The 25,716-nt window shown below is 40.0% G+C and overlaps 1 protein-coding gene across 5 annotated transcripts; it reads right to left on the bottom strand.

The window, feature by feature from the left end:
* On the bottom strand, positions 1–25,716 carry LOC144679684 (elongin-C). 5 transcript variants are annotated; one of them, XM_078540307.1, is made up of 5 exons: positions 25,332–25,542; positions 13,834–13,975; positions 10,355–10,415; positions 7,767–7,910; positions 1–605 (listed from the first exon to the last, which is right to left on the bottom strand). In XM_078540307.1, the coding sequence occupies exons 3-5, from the start codon at positions 10,356–10,358 to the stop codon at positions 415–417; spliced, it is 339 nt and encodes a 112-aa protein (XP_078396433.1). In that variant the 5' UTR covers positions 10,359–10,415; positions 13,834–13,975; positions 25,332–25,542; the 3' UTR covers positions 1–414. The 5 variants fall into 5 exon arrangements, with proteins under 5 accessions (XP_078396433.1, XP_078396436.1, XP_078396432.1 ...); XM_078540310.1 differs by lacking the exon at positions 13,834–13,975 and having other exon boundaries at positions 25,079–25,716; XM_078540306.1 differs by lacking the exon at positions 13,834–13,975 and having other exon boundaries at positions 25,490–25,596.

The following is a 25,716-nucleotide window of genomic DNA, read 5'->3' as shown; positions in this document are numbered from 1 at the left end:
TACAGTACTTTTAAGACACTTTATTACTAGTCAATTCTATAGGGGTAGCGGATGGAAATTCAGCTGGGAACTGTATCAGCACAAGAATGGTACAGTATGGATACAGAGGGCTACAACTATTTGTTTTCCGTGAAAATTATGAGGAAAGTTAACAGCTGCAAGCCATCTGCACACCAATATAGAACATTATGGGAGGGGAGAAAATGTCTGATTTGTGTAATATACAAGAAGCCAAAGGATCCTCATTATCTTTACTCAATGCTTGAAAAAAAACATATCTTGGATAAAAGAAAAGATTTTGTGAGTTATCAGACACATACGCAACACCATTTTAAAGTCACTTATTGATTGTGCAAGTAGTTAAATACAGAAGCTTAACATCTTTTTTTGGGTTATAAGTTACATTTTTATTTTCTAACAATCTAAGAAGTTTGCAGCCATCAGCAGTTCCAGTGCTATCTCTGGTGCAATTGGAAATTCAGGAATCTCTGTAGAACTGTTGGTGTAGCGAACCTTGTAGGTAAAATACATGCACACTTTTGATAGCACATGGGATGGAATCTCACGAAAATTTACTTCGTTCGTTTCATTTTCAGCAAACTGTCCTGAAAGATCAAAAACCAACATCAAAATACTGCACTTAAAATCTTGATTAACCCTCAACATGAAATATTTGATTATAGTACTGTGGATTATTTTGACCTCTCAAGAACATTAAGCAGTTGTCCAGAGCTCCTACACTAAATAGTTTTTTTTATTGACTTTTAAAAAATTATAAAACTCTTTCAACTGTTGACACTTCCAGACATACCAAGAATCAGCAAATTAGGAGGATAACACTAAGGTCCACACCACTATTGATGCCAAAGGCATAATTAATTGGAACAGGTTAGCAATTACCAGTAATCGTCCTATAGGGGTAGCGGATGGAAAGTCAGCTGGGAACCGTATCAACACAGGAATGGTACAGTATGGATACATAGGGCTGCAACTATTCGTTTATCGTGAAAATTATTTGAGGAAAATTAACAGCTGCAAACCACCTGCACACCAATATAGAACATTATGGGAGGGGAGAAAATGTCTGATTTGTGTAATATACGAGAAACGGACCTGCGTGAGAAGGGCAGCGGTGGCAGTAGATAAAAACCGGTGGCAGAGAGCCCCTTCAGCCTGTTTCTACCTGTCAGAGCTGAAGTGTGACACCAAAGGAAAACAGGTAGGTTATTGGTGGGTATCTTTTGCGTGTCTCTTTTGATTGGCCAAATGGTTTAATTCAGGTGACGTTATTACAGCTGAAAAGTACAGTTAAGAAATTCACTTTTAAAATATTTAACATCCAAATTAATTAATTAAATAGAAGAGAGATGGCTGGGCAGGTGATGTGTTGCAGCTGAAGTACATTGGTGCTGGTGGATACCAGTGCGATCCGTGGTGACCACATCTGCAGCAAGTGTTGACTGCTCGAGGAACTTCGGCTCAGAGCTGAGTCTGAGCTGTGGACACTGCAACACATCAGTGAGGGGGAGAGTTACCTGGACACTGTTTCAGGAGACAGTCACACCCCTTAGAATAATTACATCATATTGGACCGTGGTCAGGGACAGGAGGATGTGACTGCGAGTGAGGCAGGTATGGGGATCCAGAATTTAGCTCTGGAGGAGCCTCAGCCAGTGCCATTGTCCAATAGGTGTGAGGTCCTTGCTCCCGGTGCGGACGAGGGCACAGACTGCAGGGAGGATGAGCGAACTGACCACAGCACCGTGGTAGAGAGCACCATTCAAGTTGGGGGGAGAAAATAGAAATGTAGTAGTAATAAAGGATAGCAAGGTTAAGGGAATAGATACTGTTCTCTGCAGCAAAGACAGAGTCCCAAAAGGCTGTGGTGCCTACCTGGTGCCAAGGTTAAGGACATCTCTTCTGGGCTGGAGGGGAACTTGGAGTTGGTGAGGAAGGATCCAGTTGCCAGGGCCCACAGAGATACCAATGACATAGGTAGGACTAGGGAAGAGGTCCTGCTGAGGGACTACAAACAGCTCAGGGCTAAATTAAAAAGCAGAACCACAAAGGTAATAATCTCCGGATTACTACCTGCGCCACATGCAAATTGGTGTAGGGTAAATAAGATTAGAGAGGTAAATGCATGGCTCAAAGGTTGGTGTGGGAGAAATGGGCTCTGATTCATGGGGCACTGGCACCAGTACTGGGGAAGGAGAGAGCTGTTCCATTGAGACGGGCTTCATTTGAACCATGCTGGGACCAGTGTCCCGGCAAATCGTATAATTAGGGTTGTAGATAGGGCTTTAAACTAATTGGGCAGGGGGGGGGGGGGCGGGAGGGTTCAATTGAAGGGAAGTTTAACAAATCAAAAAGAATCAAGAGAGCAGAGGTGCAGGGTAGTGAAGAGGCAAATGATAATCAAAGTGTGACAGGAAGGGGCAGAAAATAAGTAGAAGAGTGCAGCAGAAACAAGAACGAGAATGAGTAATAATTTTAAAAAGTCAAAGCTTAAAGCTCTTTATCTGAATGCATGCAGCATTTGTAACAAGATAGATGAGTTGATGGCACAAATAGAAATAAATGAAAATGACTTGATAGCTATTACAGAGACGTGGTTGCAGGGTGACTAAGGCTGGGAACTCAATATTCGAGGGTACTCGACATTCGGAAAAGTAGGCAAAAAGGAAAAGGAGGTGGCGTAGCTTTGTTAATAAAGGAAGGTATCAGTGCGGTGGTGAGTAATGATACAGATGCAATAGATTGTGATGTGGAATCAGTTTGGGTGGAAATAAGGAATAGCAAGGGGAAGAAATCATGGGTGGGAATCGTCTATAGGCCCCCGAACAGTTGCCTCACTGTAGGACAAAGTATAGAGTCAGGAAATAATGGAGGTGTGTAAGAAGGGCGCTAAAATAGTCATGGGTGATTTTAATCTGCATATTGATTGGACAAATCAGATTGGCAGGGGTAACATGGAAGTCGAATTTGTAGAGTGCATCAGGGATTGTTTCTTAGAGCAATATGTTGCAGAACCTACCTGGGAACAGGCTATTTTAGATCTAGTAATGTGTAACAAGGTGGGATGAATAAGAGATATTGTAGTTAAGGATCCACTAGGGGAAGCGATCACAACATGGTAGTGTTTCAAATTCAGTTTGAGGGCGAGCAACTCGGGTCTCAAACCAGTGTCCTCAACTTAGATAAGGGCAATTACAGAAGTATGAAGAGCAAGAGCTGTCTAAAGTGGGCTGGGAAAATAGACTAAGGTCAGTGGATGAGCAATAGCAGACATTTAAGCAGATATTTCATAACGCTCAACAAAAATTTATCCCGGTCAAAAAGGGCTCAATGAAAAGGATGAACGACCTGTGGTTAACAAGGTGGTCAAGGAGAGTATCCAATCAAAAACTAAAGCAGCGAAAACTAGTGGCAAGCCAGAAAATTGGGAAATTTTTAGAAACCAGCAGCGGATGACTAAAAAGCTAATAAAGGGGGAGAAAATTGAATAATGAAAGTAAATTGGCAAGAAATATAAAAACAAACAGCAAGAGCTTCCACGGGTATATGAAAAGAAAGAGTGGCTAAAGTGAGTGTGGGGCCCTTGGAGGGTGAGACTGGAGAATTGATAACGGGGAGAGTGAAATGGCAGATAATTTAAACCAATATTTTGCATTGGTCTTCACAGTGGAGGACACTATAAACATCGCAAAGATATTAGATACGCAAGGAGCTAATGGGAGGAAAGATCTTAGAACAGTCTCTATCACGAGGGACAAATTATTTGACAAACTAATGGGACTAAAGACAGACAAGTCACCAGGACTTGATGGCCTGTATCCAAGGGTTTTAAAGGAAGTGGCCGCAGAGATAGTGGAGGCATTAGTCGAAATATTCCAGAACTCGCTCAATTCCAAGAGGGTCCCAGCGGATTGTAAAACTGCTAATGTGACACCCCGAGAAGGGAGGGAGACAAAAAGCAGGAAACTATAGGCCAGTCAGCCTAACATCTGTCATTGGGAAAATAATAGAGTCCATTATTAAGTAAGAAATAGCAGGACATTTAGAAACGCTTTAACGCAATCAGTCAACATGGTTTTATGAAAGAGAAATCATGCTTGACAAATTTGCTAGAGTTCTTTCAGGATATAACAAGCAGAGTTGATAAAAGGGGAACCGGTAGATGTAGTGTATTTGGATTTCCAAAAGGCTTTCGATAAGGTGCCACATAAAAGATTATTGCACAAGATAGGAGCTCACGGTAATGGGGGTGATTATTAGCATGGATTGAGGATTGGTTAACACACAAAGACAGAGTTGGGATTATGAGTCTTTTTCAGGTTGGAAAGACGTAACTAGTGGAGTGCCAAAGGATCAGTCCTAGTACCTCAACTATTTACTATCTATATTAATGACTTGGAGGAGGAGGCAAAGTGTAATGTATCCAAATTTGCTGATGATACAAAAATAGGTGGGAGGGCATGTTGTGATGAGGACATAAGGAATCTGCAGATGGAGTTTAATGTAGGAAAGTAAGAGGTCATGCACTTTGGTAGGATGAATCAAAAGGCAGACTGTTACTTAAATGGAGAAAGACTCCAAAAAAGCACAGCATAGAGGGATCTGGGTGTTCTTGTGCATGAAACACAAAAAGTTAGCATGCAGGCGCAGCAAGCAATTAAGGTGGCAAGTGAAATTTTGGCCTGTATTGCTAGGGGGTTGGAGTTTAAATACAGGAAAGTTTTGTTGCAACTGTACAGGGTGTTGGTGAGGCCACACCTGGAGTGCTGTGTAGTTTTGGTCCCTGTATTTAAGAAAGGATACACTGGAATCACAGGCAGTTCAAAAGAGATTCACTAAGCTGATTCCTGGGATGAAGGGGTTGACTTATTAAGAATGGCTAAACAGGTTAGACCTTTATTCATCAGAGTTTAGAAGAATGAGGGATGCTCTTATTGAAATGTACAAAATTCTGAGGCGGCTTGACAGGGCAGATGTTGAGAAGATGTTTCCACTAGTGGGGGAGTCTCCAACTAGGGAACATAGCTCCAGAATAAGGGGACACTAATTTAAAACTGAGATGTGAACGAATTTCTTCTCTCTGAAGGCAATGAATGTCTGCAATTCTCTAGTTGTGGAGGATAGATCACAAAATATTTAAAGAGGAGGTAGGTAGATTTTTGAAATATCGGGGAGTTGAGGGCTCTGAGGAGCTGGCACGAAAGAGGAGTTGAGGTCTGAGGCAGATCAGCCATGATTTTATTGAATGACAGGGCAGGCTTGAGGGGCCGAATGGCCTACTCTTACTTCTATTTCTTATGTTATGTTACCATGCTTTTGTTGCTCTAATTATGAATCCTGCTCTCTGCATATCCTCCTCTAGCTGAGTGCATGGGAGCATGCTGCTGTATAAATTGTGCTGCAGAACTCTCCAAGATTGAAAGAGTAAATGCACACTAACTTTGTTTTAGTTCCATACAGTTATCCAGCATTGGTGAGAACTTAAAATTCAGCTAAGACATGTGGCAAGCACCATTCAGGATGTAAACTGTCTCCCAATCAGTGAGCCTGCTGTTTGAGACAATTGTTGAACTTGCAGTTAGAAGCTGCAACCCACAGCAAAACTTAAAGGGGTACTTTTTTTTCCACCTTTCTGATGAACATCCAAATATTTTGTTGCCCAAGCAACTAGATTTGTTGTCAGAAAGCTTTAATACACAATTTGTAATGCAAATTCAGATTTTAGGTTTAACTTTATACAAAAGCAAAAGTTACAGGTTTAATTATTCAAATTTAGCAGAATCAAGTGCTGGCAATGGATAAAGTCAAAAAGGAAGTGGATAAATCCCATAGGAATGGCAACAGGAGGATTAAAAGAAATTCGGCATCTTCACCTAACAATTGATAGTTTCCAATCTGCTAACCTGGTCATGAACGCACAAAATCTTTTGCACTACTAAACAAATTAGTTTAGAATTCTGTCAGTTGACATTTTAAACATATTGCTATGGAGATTACTGGAATATGAAGATAAAATTAATGATCTAACATTATTTTTTCACAAAATTTCAGAACATAAAACATGTTAAACCATGCCCACTTTCTGTTTCTACTACTCAATAGTTAATAGTGCAAATCAAACTGCCTTTTGGCATTCATCTGCAATTTTAGTTGTTGCTACTTGAACTCTTGTGGCATGTTCATAGGTAACCTGTGGTTCAGAACAAGCTTAGCTGCTGTATAGGAAGTCTGTTTAATCTTTCCCTTTTAAGGTATATACCTCTTCATTAGAACTGAAAACTCAGGGAAGTTTCAAGGGATTGACAATTTCTCCTGCCAGATCAGATTAACTAGGTTATAAAGGGAGAGAAATATCAGCAGAAGAAAAACTCATTTATATAAATACTTTATATAATTGTTTTGAGGTGCAATTCTGACTAACCATATTTACTGAAACGACATTCACTGAGGAGAGAACAACATCTGTAATAAACTTAGTGGTACCATAATTAAAAAAACAGAACAGATGGGCAACCAATTATTCAATGCTTAGGTTGTTTCTGTTGTCTGAGGTAGTGGGTCCTCAAACTTCAAATTACTCTTCAGTATTTTGGTGAATAATGCAGTTCAGTCCAAATTACAGGAAAGGATGCCAAACAAGTAGATTTAAAGCTCTTGAGACAATATTTGTTCTCCAAATTCAGAAACAAAAGCTTAAACATTTATGGGTGCAGATCATTTGTTTGAATGCAGTAAACTTACATTTTAGCAGACAATAGTTTGTGTAAATATGAAAAATTCACTTCATTCCACAGAAACTAAAAAAACAAAAAAGGTTTTGGTAAAACAACAAACTTATTTGCAAACCCAGTGCTGCCAGTGATTTTTTTGCCCATGTTTAAGCTGTAGTTTCATAAGTTTAGTTTCAGGAAAGCTTCATTTGGAAAACTATATAGAACTCCATATGTACATTAAGGTTTATGAGATATTTTGTTTAAGCAGAGGGAGACAATTCACACATAAAATGTTTAATTTACTGCAAAGCATAGGGATGTGAACTGTCTGCAAATAGGGCTAAGAGATTCAATTTTAAAGATATCACTTTCTAGCTATAATGCTTCCCTGGTGCTCAAGATTGGCTATGCTTTAAGATTGCACACCTCTAAACCCTACTAAATATTTACATATATAGGGAGCTGTCATGTTAACAATTAATGCAGAAACCTCTTAAAAATTGCAATACTTTTAGAAGCCCTTCCTGCAAAAGGGGTGGTTTCTTTCAAAAAAAGGGGTGGGCACAGGGCAGTTATTTTTTGTGAGATAAAAGCAAAATACTGTGGATGCTGGAGATCTGAAATAAAAACAGAAAATGCTGGAAAAACTCAGCCAGTTTGCCAGCATCTGTGGAGAAACAGTGTTAACATTTCGAATCCAATATGATTCTTCTTTGGAACCTGAAGATTCATATTGGACTCAAAACGTGAGCTCTGTTTCACTCTCCACAGATGCTGCCAGACCGACTGAGTTTTTCCAGCATTTTGTTTTTATTTTTTGTGTGCGTTGTTTCAGTCATAAATCTTGGGGGGGTGGGAAGAGAATAGGGAAAAACCACCTCTTAATCCATGAAGAGGCACCTGTAGATTGAGGTTGGGGGGAGGGGACACAACGGGGGAAGTGGGTACAGAATTAGAAGTTTCAAATGTTTGGATCCACAGACCCAGCTTTCCCATGTCACTAATTGTGGATAATTAAGTGACTGTACAACTTACCTGGGCCACTCAACATAGCTTTAATTGTGCCAGAAGTCAATGCATGTTCTCGCTTTACAATAAATTCATGGCCATCAGAGGAGATCAACTTTACATACATAGCATCAGGGCCTTCACAGCCTCCATAGGTCCTCTCTTCTCCATCTGAGAAATGTTAAGAATGTTTTTATTAAACTTTCTATAGTTCATTTAATTCAAATCATTTTAAATCTACTATAAAACAGCATCAACACACAAGGTTTTAATTGTAGAAATATTTAATTTAGATTAGAGACTTAAACAGTGCCTTTATCTAATTCCTACATTTGAGATGGAGGTTACTACAACAGATTGGATATAATGGACTCCTGAATTTTGAAAACTTATAACTCAGCCATGAAATGCTTGAAAGATAGTGACAGTTGTCAAACAGCAATGATTGAAGTTTTTTTTTAAACTACAAAGTGAGATTTAAAGAGATATATTAGTGGAACTGGACTGTTGTGTGGCAGATATCCTCAAATGTCATGGATGCAACAATTCAGTTAGAAGTTTAAATTATAACATTATTTGAATTAAAGTTCAGTATTGTTGGAATGACATTTTGATAGGAAGTGTTTTTACGCTGGTTGGAAAAATGCCACCTGGAAGCAAAACCTGGACATCACTATTGTAGCATTACCAAGCATGAGTGCGCTTGCATTTTTTGACTTATGCTTATATTAATGGCTTTAGCATTTCAACCAACTCTTTTGAAAGAGCTAGCCAATTATTCCCACTCCCTCTGTTCTCTCCCCCATAGAGCTGAAACTCTCTCTCCCCTCAGGTGTTTACCCAATTTCCTTTTGAAAGTTACGACAAGAACCTGCTTTCAGAAAGTGCATTCCACAGCATTGCAGCTCACTGCTGAAAAAGAGTTATTTCCCATTTCATTTTCACTAATTATCTTATAACCATGCCCTTTGGTTATTACTGTTTTTGCAATTGGAAACAATATTTCCTGTTTTTACTCCATCAAAACCCATAATAATTTTGAACTCGTCTTCAAGTATGTAATAAGAACACAAAGATCAGGAGTCAGAGGTGGTCATTTGGCTCTTTGAGCTTGCTCTGCCATCAACAAGATCACAACTGACCTTCAGCCTCAACTCCACCTTCCTTCATCTCCATAATACTTAATTCCCTTTGTATCCAAAATTTTACCGACCTCTGACTGAATATACTGAACGACCGTGCATCCACAGCTCACTGGGATAGCGAATTTCAAAGTTTGCAGCTCTGAGTTGCAAAGTTTCTCCTGACATCAGTCCTAAATGGCCTTTCCCTTATTCTGAGACTGTGACATCGTGTTCTGGATTTTCAAGCCAGGGAAATATTTTCTCAACGCCTATCCTGTCAAGCCCCTGAAAAATTTTACATGTTTCAATTAGTTGACCTCTCATTCTTGTAAACTCTAGGGAATATAAGCCTAGTCTACTCACTAGCTCCTCATGGAACAATCACCAAAATCTAGGAAGCAGTCCAGTGAGCTCCCTCTGGAAAAAGTATAACGTCCTTTCTTAGACAAGGAGATCAAAACTGCACATAGTACTCCTGGTGTGGCCAGTGCTCTGTATAATTGCAACAAGACTTTATTTATATACTCCAGTGCCTTCGTAATAAAAGCTGGCATTTGCCTTCCTAATTTCTTGCTGTACCTGCATGTCAACTTGCAGTAATACAGGGGCATGCAGATCTCTGAATGTAAACATTTCCCAGTTTCTCACCATGCAAAAAAATCCTTTTCATTTTTCCTAGAAGTGGATAACTTCACATTTCATTCTATTTCCATGCCCACTCAGCAACACGTCTATACCCTTCTGCAGGGAAATCTCCAATATCTTGAAAACTTCAATACAATCACCTCTTAAATCTTCCAAATTTAAGGGACTACAACTCTACTTTGTGTAACCTCCCTCCTTGTAATTTAACCCTTGGAGCCCAGGTATCATTCTGGTAAATCTATGCTGCACTCCCTCCAAGGCCAATATATCCTTTCTAAGGTGTGGTGCTCTGAACTGCTCACAGTACTCCAGTCGTGGTCTAACCAGGACTTTGAATAGCTAAAGCATGGCTTCTACTCCTTTGTATTTTCATCCTGTTGATATGAAGGCCTGCATTCCATTTACCTTTCTGATTATTTTCTGTACTTGTTCATGACATTTTAAATGATCAATGTACCTGGACATACAAGTCTCTTTGAACCTCCACTATTTCAAGCTTTTCACCAATTAGAAAGTATCTTGTTCTTTCCTTTTTGAGTCTAAAGGGGATGACCTCACATTTGCCAACATTGAAATCCATTTGCCACAGCTTTGCTCATTCACCTGATCTTTGTAATTTTACACTTCCATTTACACTGCTTACAATGCTGCCTATCTTTATATCATCAGCAAGTTTGAATAAGTGGCTTTCTATTCCATCATCCAAGTCATTAATAAACATGGTGAACTAAAAAGGTACCCAAATCTTAATTAGGGAAGTTCTTATTTTGACAAAGTATGCAGCATATGCTGATAAAAAAAATACACACAGCACAAATCATCCAAAGGTGCCAGGATAATACTTGCCCATTTTCACTAAAATGAGATACCGATTTTTCAACAAAAGGAAACCTTCAAATATTGAGTCCTAAAAAAAGAGGAAAACAAAAGAAAGTGTGTTACCTGTAAGTTATAGAGCAATACGACCATCACCTAAAAAACATTTTTTCAAGAGTCATAATGGAAAGATACTTCTTTGAACTACTTCCCATGATTTACAAAAAATGACTAGCTGATAGCATCAGTATCTAGGTGACATTATAGCACAGTATTACAAACTGCAAAGAAGCCTGGATACAATGCAGTGACCATATTTTTTTTAAAAAGAAAATTTTAAAAAGTGTTCCTAGTACTCCAATGCAAGCTTGCCTAGGTGCAATTGACACACCAAAAAAATTTAACTCATTTTTAGTAAGCATATTTACAAGCGCTGTCTGAAACCTCGCATGAGTTGGAGCAGGTGGCTGAAGGCATAGACGGAGGCATTGCTGAAACTCTCATCTCTGTTGTTGCTGCCCCCAACATTGATTACTCTAAGGCTATACTAGCTGGTCTCCCTTTCTTCTTGAACTGCAACTCATCTAAAATTTTGCTGCCTGTATAAGCATACGAAATAGGAGCAGAAGTAGGCTTTCAGCCCTCAAACCTGCTCCACCATTCAATAAGATCATGGCTGATCTGTTTGTTTTCAATTCCACATTCCCACCTACCCCCGATTACCTTTGATTCCCTTGCCTTACAAGAATCCATCTACCTCTGCCTTAAAAATATTCAGATGATCCCACCTCCACTGCCTTCTGAAGTAGAGAGTTTCAAAGTTGCACAACACTCAGAAAAAATTTCTCTTCATCTCTATCCTAAAAGGGCAACCCTTAATTTTAAAACAGTGCTCCAGAGTTCTGGACTCACTCAAGAGGCAACATCCTTTCCACGTCCACCTTGTCAATACCGTTTAGGATCTTACATACTTCACCCTTCTAAACTCCAATGGAAACAAGCCTCGTCTGTCTAGCCTTTCCTCATAAAACAATCCGCTCATTCCAGGTATCAATCTAGTAAACCTCCTCTGAACAAGCTCCAACACATTTTTTTTTATTCATTCACCGTATGGGGGCATCGCTGGCTAGGCCAGCATTTATTGCCTATCCCTAATTGCCCCTGAGAACTGAGTGGCTTGCTAGGTCATTTCAGGGAGCATTTAAGAGTCAACCACATTGCTGTGGGTCTGGACTCACATGTAGGCCAGACCAGGTAAGGATGGCAGATTTCCTTCCCTAAAGGGCACTAGTGAGCCAGATGGGTTTTTACAACAAATGGTTTCATGGTCATCATTAGACTTTTAATTCCAGCTTTTTAAAAAAAAAATTGAATTCAAATTCCATCATTTGCCATGTTGGGATTCAAACCCAGGTCCCCAGAGCATTCCCCTGGGTTTCTGGGTTACTAGTCCGGTGACAATACCACTATGCCACTGCCTCCCCTAAAGACAACGCTTAAAGGTAGGTTTTGAGGAGGGTCTTAAAGGAGGTGACAAGCCAAACCTATTGAAGGTGATTCCAGAGCCCTGACTGAGTAAATGGATGGGTGAAATGAGAGGGGTACACAAGAGACTGGAGACCAAGGATAAAAGAGCTTGGATGGGGGTTGGAATTGTGGGTCTAGAAGAGGTTATAGAGATGGAAAGAGGTGAATCCATTATAGGATTTAAATAAGGAGACCAAAACTGCACATAATATTCGAGATGTGGCCTCACCAATGCCCTGTATAACTGAAGCATAACATCCTTACCTTTACATTCAATTCCTCTCGTAATAAAGGAAAGCATTCAATTAGCCTTCTTGATATCCTATGCCACACTAAGTTCTGTTTGTCCATTGCTGTCATCTGTGCTGACCTACATTGGTTCCCAAATCCCCCAAACCCCAAATTTAAAACTCTCATCGTTCCATTTAAATCCTATAATGGATTCCCCTCTTCCCATCTCTGCAGCCTCTTCTAGACCCACAACTCCAAACTCCACCCAAGCTCTTTTATCCTCAGACTCCAGTCTCTTGTTAACTCCTCTCCTTTCACCCATCCACACCTCTGGAATCACCTTCCTAAATAGGTATGGCTTGTCATCTCCTTTAAGACCCTCCTTAAAACCTACCTTTTGGAATTGCCTTTAGTCACCCCTTCCGATCTCTCCATATTTTGGTTTATCATTCATATTTCAACTTATACTTTAGAAATGCCTAGGAGAAGAAATCTGCCATCCTCACCAGTTCTGGCCTACATGTGACTCTAGGCCTGCAGCAATGTGGGGACTCTTAACGGCCTTTGAAATGGTATGGCAAGCCACTCAATTCAAGGGTGATCAGGGATGTTGGCCTAGTCAACGATGGCCACATCCCATGCAAGAATAAATAAAAAATGTTCCTACTTATATAGTGCTGCAAATTAATTTTGGAAATTGATTTCCAAGTTCCTTTTGAGCCCAAGAATGACATGTATGGGATTACAATGCAGAGGAAAACAATCAATCTATTACATTGCTACAACACTTAATTCACCATCTCAACATAATACTGTACAGACAACCAAATTTAGATGGCAAATCTACAAATTAGTTTTGCTAGATAACTTCATTTCATATCACAATCTTACATGTCCATCATAATGCTTTACTGAAAGTCTAATATCAATACATTTTAAGTACTGATCTAAAGACAACAACCAGTTCAGTTAGTTACTAAATTACTATCAGTATGAAAGTTAAAACATCTAATTTTAGGAACTGGAATAATTCCAAATCTGTTGAAATCTGAGGTATATTACAAGCTTGTGTCAGAAAGCAGGTAAATCTGGAACAATTGGTGCATTATGCATTTGGCTACAGCACAGCTGCAAATAATCTTTGATATAGAACTGATTCAATAATGCACTTCCTCAAAATTGTGGTAATTGTTTTTCACTAAGGCACTATAGTCAGCTGAAACTGAATCTATTGTTGATGCAGCCCAGACCACGCCCAAGGAAACCCCCAAAATTGTGCCAAGCTCCAAGGCTGGCAAAACAAAACTCACATCCACTGCAGGCTGGGTAAGATCTGTGTCAACTTGGATCAGTTGACAGAACTCTCATCTTGAGCATAAAATATGTGCTTTTTACTTCAGTGCTGTACTGAAGGAGTGCTATATTATTAGAGGTGCTGACCTTTGGTTGCAATGTTAAATTGGAGTCGTGGTCTACATTCCCCTCAAACATCCAAACTTACATCACAGCTTTGTGCAAAATGGTTGTTCTATTTATCCACACAATAAATGTACATATCATGTGGGTGAAGTAATTATAAATGGGGCATTTCTTTCCATGTAGGATGTACATATTGGACTCCTAACAGACTGTTCAATAATTGTAGGTTACATGATAAGGCTTTATATAATTGCAAGTTTTTTCATTCTTAAATCTTCGGGAAGCACAAACTGAAAAATTTCGCTGTCAGAAATGCTGCAGACAAGTACCACCTGAGATGGTGAGCAGACTAAGTGGAGCGAATGCTACTGGTGATCTGAAAGCAGTCAGCATAATAGTTCAGAGTGACACCCCCTTTTCAGTCACTAAGTGGCTGGACTCCACTCTTTCCTCTCCTCCCCCAACTTGCAGCAACTGCAGAAGAAAGTAGAGAACATGTAATCTACAATTATTGAACAGTCTGTTAGGAGTCCGATGAAAAATGCAGAGAAAAACAAGTACAGTTCTATTTACAGCACTTTTAAAATTGCTTTCCTCAACATATGTTTTTGTTTTTAAAACAGCATCAGAAAGGTGACCTACACTTGCCCCATTTATAATTGCTCAATTTGGACAAAAAGGCAATGACAGGAGACATCCTCCCTGAAGTCCAACATAAGTGGTTTCAATGGAGATTGTAAGAGATATTACACCATCTGCTTTCACATTTCTTTTACCTGAATAAAACCATTTGACATTTGTCTAAAATCCATACTTTACTCTGTGGACCTATATATATTTTAAAAAATAAATTGATTTTCACATGGCACATGCAAAACATTTCCATATTACTTTTAATTTAAAAAAACACTGCACAACCATTTGAGTAAATGGGGTACAAAACCTTGACTGTTAACGATACTTTTTACAGGAACAATGGCATCTGAGGATGCACTGTCAACACTCATTTGATGTCCAAGAACCATTTGTTTGAATTCCCAAAATTTAATTGAAATCTCCAAATCTATTTGAAATGTATCCATTTGCCCGATTTCTCAAGTCAAAATTTCAAGTTTGGTTTGATCAAGGCAATATTATGATTGTAAAAGCAAAAACTCCAGGCTTCACTGCTAAGATCCACCGACATTTCTGTTGAATCATAAAAATGACTTGCAATTATATAACACCTTTCACGGCCTTGGTGTTACAAAGTGTTTTACAGAAGTACTTTTGGGGCAGATTCACTGTTGAAATGTAGAAAATGTGGTAGCCAGTTTGCACACCGAAAACTACCACAAATAGCAATGTGATAATAGCTCAACCACCTGTTTTTGCGATGTTGATTGAGGGATACATATTGGCCAGGACACTGGGCAAACTCCTCTGCTCTTCATTGAAATAGTGCCACATGATCATTTACATCCACCCAAAAGAGCAGACAGGGCCTTGGTTTCATCCAAAAGACATTGCCAGTGATTCACCAATGAAACAAATGTGTTAAACCTTCAAGTGCTGCTAGTTATGTTGCCAAATTACTAAAATAGCAATTTTAGCAGCTTGTCAAAGTTTTGTTTGGTATAGAAATGCTTATGGATATTTTTCTTCAAGTATTCAAGGTGCTTTCTATTTTTTATTTTCCTAATTTCTACTTTTTTTTCTCCTTCCTTCAAATCAGTTCTCTTCCCATAATTCACCTCCTCCTCTCCTAAAGGCAATAATTCCTTGCTGGTTTCTTGAATTCCAGTGCCTCATCATGCAAGCCCAGACAGTTGGTGTCAACAAGATATTGAACCTCTGGGTAGGGAGTTTCATCACAGACAAAACCTAACTTGTCGTCACACTTTCAGATCTTACTTAATCTGAACTGGGAAGCCTAACCAATTTGCTAACTTGGGAGTGCAAAAGTCCAAACTAGGACAGCAGTTATGAACCATTAGCTCAGGAGATTAGGGGACCAACATGGGGCCTTCCATCATACACATTTCTCAGCTTAAAATATTCATTTTATAGGATGTGGGCTTCATTGGCTAGACCAGCATTTATTGCCCATCCCTAATTGCTCTGAGTTGGTGGTGGTGGTGAGCTGCCTTCTTGAACTTCTGCAGTCCATGCGATGTTGGTACACCCACAGTGCTATTGGAGGGGGATGGAGGAGTTCCAGGATTTTAACCCAGCAACTGTGAAGGAATGGCGATATATCACCAAGTCAGGATGGTGAGTGGCTTGGAGGGGAACTTACAGAGTCTTGTTCCCATGCATATGTTGCCCTTGTCCTTCTAGATGGTAGTGGAGCCTTGGTGAGTTTCTGCAGTGTATCTTGTAGATGGTACACACTGCTGCTACTGTTCACCAGTGGTGGAGGGAGTGAATGTTTGTGGATGCTTTGTCCTAGATGGTGTTGAGCTTCTTCACTGTATTGGAGCTGCACTCATCCAGGCAAGAGCTGCATTCATCCAGGCAAGTGGAGAGTATTCCATCACACTCCCGACTAGTGCCTTGTAGATGAACAGGCATTGGAGAGTCAGGTGGTGAGTTACTCACCACAGGATTCCTAGCCTCTGACTTGCTCCTGTAGCTACAGTATTTATACAGAAACTGAACTGTACTAGCCATATAAATATTACAGTACTATCTGGGGTGCAACTTTGAACAAGAGTGCTGGGAGTCAGGTGAAGGAGGTGCTCCTTTGCTTTTCCTAACTTTTTCACCCTGTAGGAATTGGTTCTTACTCTACTACAAGGAAGAAGCTAGCTGTTTGGCAAGTATCTGTTAAGTGGTTAAGGTCTATTCTATTCCTAAGGCTTAAAATAGTATATGAACTGGTGGTAAGGTTAATAAAATATATAAAAAAGGAAAATAATTAATTGAATAAAATAATTAATAGTTAATTAAAACGCATTAAAGATGGCAGGACAGGTGATGTGTCATGGCTGCAGCATGGATGCCATTGTGATCCAGGGGCAAACACGTCTGCAGTGTTTGCGACTCAAGGAGCTTTGGCTCAGTGTCATTGGGCTGGAGGCCGATCTGCAGATACTGCGATGCATCGAGGGGGGGTGGTTTACCTGGAAACTTTGTACCAGGAGGCGGTCACACCCCTTAGGATAGGGTCTTCTGATTTGGTTAGTGGTCAGGGACAGGAGGACGTGACTGCGAGTGTGGCAGGTAAGGGGGCCCAGAGGGCAGGAGTGCTGGAGCCTCAGCCTTTGCGATTGTCCAACAGGTTTGAGGTTCTTTTAGCTTGTTTGGATGGGACTGGAGGCTGCAAGGTGAGTGAGCTGACTGACCATGGCACCGTGGAGGGGGTAGCAAAAAAGGTATGTATGGGTAGTAGGGGACAGTATAGTGAGGGAGATTGACACTGTTCGCTGTAGCAAAGAGCGAGAGTGCAGAAGGCTGTGTTGTCTGTCAGTGCCAGGGTTGGTGACATCTGCTCATGGCTGGAGAGGAACTTGCAGTGGGAGGGAGACAATACAGTCATCATGGCCCATATAGGTACCAACGACATGGGCAAGACAAGGAAAGAGGTTCTTCACAGGCTCTTCAATGAGGAGCTAGCACCAAATTAAGCAGAACCTTAAAAAGGTAATAATCCTGGATTATTACCTGAGCCATGTGCAAACTGGCATGGGGAAAATAAGCTTAGAGAAACGAATGCATTGCTGAAAGACTGTTGTGGTAGAAGTGAGTTCTGGTTTGTGGGACGCTGACACCAGTACTGGGGAGAGTGAGGGTTGTACTGTTGGGATGGACTACACCTGAACCATGCTGGGACTGATGTTCTACAGTAGATCAGCAGATAGGGCTAGAGGTTACAAAAATAATAAAAGGATGAAACTAAAGGCTCAGTATCTGAAAGCATTTAGTATTTGAAACAAACAGATTAATTGGTAGCTCAAATAGAAATAAATAAGTATGATCTAATAGCCATTACAGAAACATGGCTGTAGGATGACATAGATTGGGACCTGAATATTGAAGGTGAGAGACATTTAGGAAGTACAGAAAGCTAGGAAATGGTGGAAGGATGGCTCTGTTAATAAATAATGGTATTAGCGCAATAGAGGGAGGTGACATAAGTTCATGTAACCAGGACGTAGAAATGGTTTGGGTAGAGATGTGAAATGATAAAAACAAGAGGTCACTCGTGGGAGTGGTGTACAGGACCCCTAACAGTGGGATGGAATATAAAAGAAGAAATAATGGAAGCTTGTCGGAAAGGTACAGCGATAATCATGGGGGATTTTAATCCACATATAAACTGGTAAAATCAAGTGGGCAAAGGTAGCCTAGATGAGGAGTTCACAAAGTTTTCAGGATAGGTTCTTAGAACAGCATGTTCTGGAGCCAACTAAAGAGCAGACTATACTAGGCCTCATGAGGTAGGGTTAATTAATGACCCCTAGATAGCAGCATTCATAATATGATTGAATTTTACATTCAGTTTGAGGGAGAGAAGAAGTGGATCCTATACTATTTATTATTTTAAACTTAAATAAGGGCATTTGAGGGCATGAAACCAGAGCTAGCTAAGGTGAACTGGCAAATTAAGTTAAGGGATAGGTCAATAGAGATACAATGGCAGGCATTTAAGGGGATAGTTCAGAATACACAGAATAGATACATTCCAGCGAGAAAAAAAAAATCCCAAGGGGAGGGCCCACCATCCATGGTTAACTAAAAAGTTAAAGTCAGTATCAAACTTAAAGAAAAAGTATACAATTGCACAGGGATGGGCTGCAGGTCAGAAGATTGGACAGAATATAAAAAAAACAGCAAAAGAATGACTAAAAGGTTAATAAGGAGGGAAAAATTAGAGTACAAGAGAAAGCTAGCTAGAAATATATTAGCGTAATAGAGAGGCACAGCAAGAGTTTCTATAGTTATTTAGAAAAGAAAGATGAGTTACCAACGTGAGCGTTGGTCCTATAGAAAGTGAGTCTGGGGAATTAGCAATGGAAAATAAGGAGATGGCAGATGAATTGAGCAGGTATGTTGTATCAGTCTTCGCTGTAGAAGATACAAGTAACGTCCCAGAAATAGCTGTAAATTAGGAAATGGAAGGGAGGGAGGAACTTGGGAAAATTACAATCACCAGGGAAATAGTACTGAGCAAATTGCTGGAGCTGTGGGCTAACAAATCCCTGGGTCCAGATGAATTTCATCCTAGGGTCTTGAAAGAAGTGGCTAGGGAGATAGTTGACGTGTTGGTTTTATTTTTCCAAAATTCTAGATTTGGGGAAGGTTCCATTAGATTGGAAAATAGCTAATGTAACTCCTTTATACAAAAAGGGAGACAGACAGTGCAGGAAACTATAGGCCAGTTAGCCTAACACTTGTCATTGGGAAAATGTTAGAAGCTATTATTAAAGATGTTATAATAGGGTACTTGGATACATTCAATGTAATCAAGCACAGTCAACATGGTTTTGCAAAAGGGAAAAAATGTTTAACCTATTTATTGGAGTTCTTTGAAGGAGTCACATGTGCTGTGGATAAAGGGGAACTGGTAGATGTACTATACTTAGATTTCCAGAAGGAATTTGATAAGGTGCCATATCAAAGGTTACTGCAAAAATAAAAGCTTGTTGTACACGGGGTAACATATTAGCATGGATAGAAGATTGGCTAGCTAACAAAGTAGGCAGAAGTTGGTCATTTTCTGGTTGGCAAGATATAACAAGTGGTGTGCCACAGGGATCAGTGCTGAGGCCTCAACCTTATACAATTCATATCAATGACTTGGATGAAGGAACTGAAGGTATCGTTGCTAAATTTAATGATACAAAGATAGGTAGGAAAGTAAGTTGTGAAGGGGACATAAGGAGGCTACAAGGCTATATAGATTGATTAAGTGCAAACATCTGGCAAATGGAGCATAATGTGGAAAATGGGAAATTGTCCATTTTGCCAGGAAGAATAAAAAGCATTATTATTTAAACAGTGAGAGATTACAGAGCTCAGATAGAGGGGGACCTGGGTGTCCTAGTGCATGAACCATAAAAGGTTAGTATGCAGGTGGTATTTCCCAGGTTGACCAAATCCACAGGGGAAACTTGGCCACACTATCACAACAATTTTGCAATTTGTATTAACCTATTTTTTGGAGTCTGCACTGAAATCAGAAGTAATGAGACTACTACCACCTTTAGAGATTTTAAAGATTAAATTAAAACATTTATTAACAAAAGAACCTACTTAAACACTACAAGATTACACAGTTATAACAGTTCCCAAAGTTTCTACTTAACCAGACTCCCAACCACACACCCACTTTAAGGCAACAGTCCAAATAGATTCCTAATTTATAAAGTCATCCAGCAGTTTTACCACAAGCACCCACTGGACAATGGAATGCCAAAGGCTTTTAACACAACTTTGGTTATTGGGACAGCAAACTTCTGCAGGATGGCTAGAGGCTCCCCTCCCCCCACCCCTCCAAGTCTGTTTCACAGTCACCTTTCAAGAACTCACACAGCCTTCCATTCTTCTCTAAATATACTTCTCCCTTTTTGATCTGTAAATTCCATTGTTTCAGCTTGTCTTTAGAAGTTACTTTTCCCAGAATATAACAATCTTTCATGTTATTATGGCCAGTACTTTTGGAATAAAGAAATCAACGTAATAACCTTGCCTTATTTATATTGCCAGTTGTAAACATTTCCCATATTCTTTTGAAAATCAAACACTTCGCCACTTATCTTGAAAATTTCATTTACACTATTTGCTGAGACGTCACACTAACTACTCATCTCCATTTCAAACGCCTGTTTTACACTTCACTTCTTTGATCATTTGCAGTCTAATCATCTCTAGTTTAGTTAAACTCGCCCCATACACAAAACCATACACCCCACACACGCAAGCCTGCTTTAAAATATCCCACAATATTAGGAAAAATATGATAGTTTCCTGACAGCAGCTACAGCAAGTAATTAGGAAAGCTAATAGGTGTTAGCGTTTACTGCAAGGGGAATTGAATACAAAAGTAGGAGATTATGCTTCAGTTATACAGGGCATTGGTGAGACTACATCTGGAGTACTGCGTACAGTATTGGAGTCCTTATTTAAGACAGGATGTAGATGCATTAGCAGTTCAGAGAAGGTTTATTAGACTAATACCTGGAATGGATAGGTTGTCTTCAGGAAAGATTGGCTTGCCTAGAGTTTATGAGAGTAAGAGGCGACTATGATTGAAACATATGAGATCCTGGGGGATCTTGACAGGGTGGATGTGGATGTGGGAAAGTATGTTTCCTCTTATGGGAGAATCTAAAACTAGGGGTCACAGTTTAAAAATAAGGGATCGCCCATTTAAGACAGACGAAGAGAATTTTTTTTTCTCAGAGGGTTATATGAACAAGGAGTAGGAATAGGCCATTCAGCCCCTCAAACCTGCTCTGCCATTTAATATGATCATGGCTGATCTGATAGTAACCTGAAATCTACATTCCATTACTCCCATGACTCTTTAGAACTCTCTTCCTCAAAAGGTGATGGAAGCAGTTTTTGAATATTTTTAAGGCAGAGGTAGATAGATTCTTGATAAGCAAGGGGGTGAAAGGTTATCGAGGGTAGGGGGGAAAATGTGGAGTTGAGGTTAAAATCAGATCAGCCATGATCTTACTGAATGGCAGAGCAGGCTCAAGAGGCCGAGCGGCCTACTCCTAATTCATATGTTCATAACTGACTTCAAGCCATCTAAGAAGACTGACTCTTTTTACTTTTAAGTGTAATATTTGTGTTCGTCTCCCTTTCATTTTTGTACCTTTATCCTCTTCTGTTGCTGGCTTAGCAGCTGAGACTTCTTGTGGAGACCAAGTCCTGTCTTCACAAGGTGGACACTCTTCATCTTGTTGCAAGGCATTATCACTGTGCTAAATGGGATAGATTAAGAACATATCTAGCAACTTAAAATTGCTCATCAGGATGAGACCTGGAGGGATACTTGAATGTATCCCACGCACCTGCTACCCTTGAACTTTGTGTGACTGCGGCTGTTCAGTGGGTAGCACACTCACCTGAGTCAAAGTTATGGATTCAAGATCACGCTGGGGGCTTAGGCACGTAACCTAGGCTGTCACTACAGGTCAGTATTGAGGGAATGCTGCATTGGCAGGGATGCTGTACTCGGGATGAGATGTTTAAACCAGGGCTCCGTCTTCCCTTTCAGGTAGGCATTAAAAAGAAAATCAGTGGTACCATTTTGAAGTAGTGCAGGGAAGTTCTCCCCAATGTTCTGGCCAATATTTATCCCTCAACCAACATCACTAAAACAGACTATCTTGTGATTATCACATTGCCGTTTGCTGTACACAAATTTGTTTCTGCACTTCCTACATCACAACAGTGCCTACACTTCAAAAGCACTTCATTGGTTGCAATGAGCTTTGGGACATCCTGAAGTTGTAAAAGATGCTATACAAATGCAAATCTTTCAATTTTCATTCACCATGTGATTTACCTATCTTAAGAGAGGAGTTATAAACTTCTCAGATGAGAAAATGCAACATGTATTACACAGCTACACAACAGGAAAGTTCCAGACCCCGGTTGGCCAATTTTAGCTTGGCTGAGTCTTCTACAATTGGGTTCAAGCCTCTGAAGCTAAGGATGGGAAAAATAAACTACCAACCAGGAGTATCACTCCTGATTAGTACTCACTTACCTCTGCTAGATGTGTGCGCGGGCTGGAATGGCTTCAAATCATGTTTGAATAGCCTATTAATTTCCTGGCACAAGTAGAAAGAACTGCCACCTGGGAAAGGTATCAGATGCCTGCTGGCACCTGTAGATCTAAAATCCATAAGTCGCCAACATTAGCAAAAAGGGGGAAAAAATCATAGAAGAGATGATACCTTTCCCCATAAATATGCAAGAGCTAAGGCCATTGTGGGGGCTTCAATGGAGCATGATCTATAAATCCAAAACAACAAAGTCCTTTTAATATTTGTACCGATATTTTTCTTCTTTTGCTCTTTCAGATTAATCTACAGGGTAGGAAGAAGTTAAGGATATTCTGATGATTTATAGTTGCCCTTGATTAAATTAACATTGACTTTTTATTTGGACAAAACAAACCTGCCCAATGAGGTCAGTGCAGCTTATTCACTGCTGAATCTGTTTTGGTATTTTCAACTTTTATTCATGGCATGTTTATACCAGACAAGTAGATATACTGAGTAGTAAAGTGATAGGACCAGCACTTATAGCATAGGAGGCAGCCATTTGACTCATTGCATCTTGTGCTGAGTCTGCAAGGAAAAAACAAAAACTAATCCCACTGCCCTGTTCTTTCCCAGAGTTCTGGAGCCTCTTTTGATTCAAATACTTATCCACTCTTCCCTTAAAAAGTAGAATGGACTCTGCCTTAACAACTCCACAAAGCAAAACTTTCCACATTCCAACAATGTTCCCAATAGCTCTTCATTTTCTTAGTCACAATTTTAAATTGATAACCTTTTGTTAATGATTCCTCAACTAGAGGAAATAGAATTTCCCTGTTTACTCAACAAAATTTAAATCTCCATTAAATCTGCATTTAGCCTTCTCTTCATTTGAGATAATCCCACTATCTTTACTCGTTCCTCAAAACTGTAGTTTCTTATCCCTTACATCATCTAAGTAAATCTATGTCATACATGCTTTTATAGTTTAGTTTAACATTATCTAAAATGGGGCATCTAAACTGTACACACTACTCTGTGACTTAATCATTGATGTACAAATTTATTAGTCCTTTTACTCTGGTAGCCTATGCCCCAATTTATGAAATCGGTGAAGGAAAAGTAATTTATGATCACAGGTCTGCTACATAATTATGACCACCTTTTAGAAGTGGTGGGGCGGGGGTGGGGGTGGGGAGATGCTGGTTTAAGCCGATACTAATTCGGAATTTGCAGCAACAAACGGGGATCATATTTTGCAACAAGTCTAACCTTTACCACTGTGGCTCGTTGGGACGGGAAGGGGTAAGCTCAATAATGTGCAAAGAACAGATTTAATTAAACATGTAATAAGACTGGTATTCTTACTGATATTCAGTACAGAATTTTAAAATGTAATTTCACAACTAATTTGCTAAATCTGCAATCACTTTAGTATCTAAATCCACTAAACATTAATATATTTTCTTGATGCCTGGAATTCTCCATGAAATAACCTACATGCACAAGTAAATAGATTGTAAATTGGATGCAAGCAAAACTGCTCATTAATTATTACAAGATTAAGATGCTATATGAGACACATGTTCTCCAGAAAAATTACAATCACAGTAGTCTCCCCATGCACTAAACCATGCATCCTCATTCTCACTGAGCTCCATGTCCCCCAGCCTATCAATTGCCAAGTCCTTAACTTCATTTTCAAACCCTTCCAGTCATACCCAACCTTGATTGAGCAATTTCTTCCAGCTATACATCCCAGCAGCACCCTTCACTCCAACTATGGCTCCCTCTATCCTGTCAATCCATAAAACGCTCCATCTTGCCGTTTCTCTCAAAATCCATCTCTTTGGTTTCCTATTCTGTCCATCTGTATTTTGATTCTCTTCAATAAGCACCATAAATTGTTTTCTCATACAAGTTTAAACTGATGGTCACCAAAAAAAATCAAGAATGTTATGCATAAATATGGGATTAAAAACAAAATCAAATAACTGAGCTCCCTACACTAGCCAACTGCTACAAGAATGACTGTACACAATTACAGTACACCACAAAGTGGGTCCTTCATTTTCAACCTTTTAATTAGAATTTACCATCACAAAGGATACAATACAAATTCCAATGCAATACTGCATGACATTTAGCTTATTGGATACATAGACTAAATTGGCATATTGCACTGGAACTTATGTAATAATATGTTTAATATAATGTTATGCGCCTGACCCAGTGCTTTTTCATCTATTCAAAACATTTTGGTGAATAATAGGTATTAATTCCGAGCATCTCAAAAGAATGATAATGCAAGATATTGCACACTTCAGAATTAGTTACCATCATGGTCTGCCCTACAAAGCCTATATTTGTAGCTTTTTAGTTTCCCTTCATATTGCAATGTAGTTTGTGGTTTGGCTTCTGGCTTTTTCCATTAGTCCAAGGATGCCCGCTCTTACCAATGACGACCTCCTGCTCAATTATTTGCTTCTACAAATCAGCTTCCATCAGATTGCCTTTGCTCAGCCCATTCAATTTCAATGCAACGACTGAATCAATGTATCTAAATGGCGTTCATGCCTTGAAAAACTTTACAATTAACTTAAAGGTTTTTTTTTGTGGTTCGCAAATTCACTAACAGCTACCATCTTTGGCCCTTCTGCAACAATTAATATTCTTAGCTTAACTGTCTCCTCTAACCTCGGCTAGACTTCCCAACTGAATCACTTGCTCATGCAAAAACCAAAATCCCTAAACTGCAATGAGGAACCCCAAACCCATTGGAAATTGAACCAATATGTTTTCTAATAGGTGAAAGCGTCACTGAGTTAACTCACAGTTGTAATATAATTTCTACATTAGATAAGATACTCACAAACTATGATACATTTTGGAAGATAAAATCCATCAATGCTGGGATTAAGATGGAGCAGCGTCAGGTTCACTGAGTAAACGCCACTTCACGGTGACTGAAGCTGTTTCACTCTCACCTACAAGTCACTGAAAGCCAAGGGGCCCTAAGACTACCCGCTACCCCGCCAAAGTGGGGGAAACAGAAAACGGAGCGATGGCCTGCAGCTCGGTTAGTAAAGACCGGCCGGGGCCGCGGTCCCCCCCCCTTCACTCACCACTCGTTAAAGAGCCGGACTCCGGCAGTAACAGAGCGGCCGGAGGCGGTGGCCGGGGCCTGTACTCCTTTACCGAGAGTCCGAGAGCTGCACCCCCGGCCAGTACAGTAATAACCACCCGCTCCCCTCACCGGCTGGTTTGAAAGGCGGACATTTACCAGGAAACCGCGCCGACCCACGGCCTCCTCGTCTTCAGGATCCGTCCCGAGCCCTGACCCGGAAACACACAAATCACTTCCGTCGCCGAAACAGCGCAAGGAAAGGAATTGATTAATGGGCCGGAATTGATTCAATCTGTAAACCTCCCCGGTCAGTGCGGGGTCTGTGATCGCGCTTTGGAGAGGAATTCAGCCTCCCACCTCCTCTTTCCTCCCCATTGATGTCT

The sequence above is a fragment of the Cetorhinus maximus genome, chromosome 4 (genome assembly GCF_964194155.1).
Source record: "Cetorhinus maximus chromosome 4, sCetMax3.hap1.1, whole genome shotgun sequence".
Taxonomy (NCBI): domain Eukaryota; kingdom Metazoa; phylum Chordata; class Chondrichthyes; order Lamniformes; family Cetorhinidae; genus Cetorhinus; species Cetorhinus maximus.
This window is presented reverse-complemented; position numbering and strand designations above follow the sequence as displayed.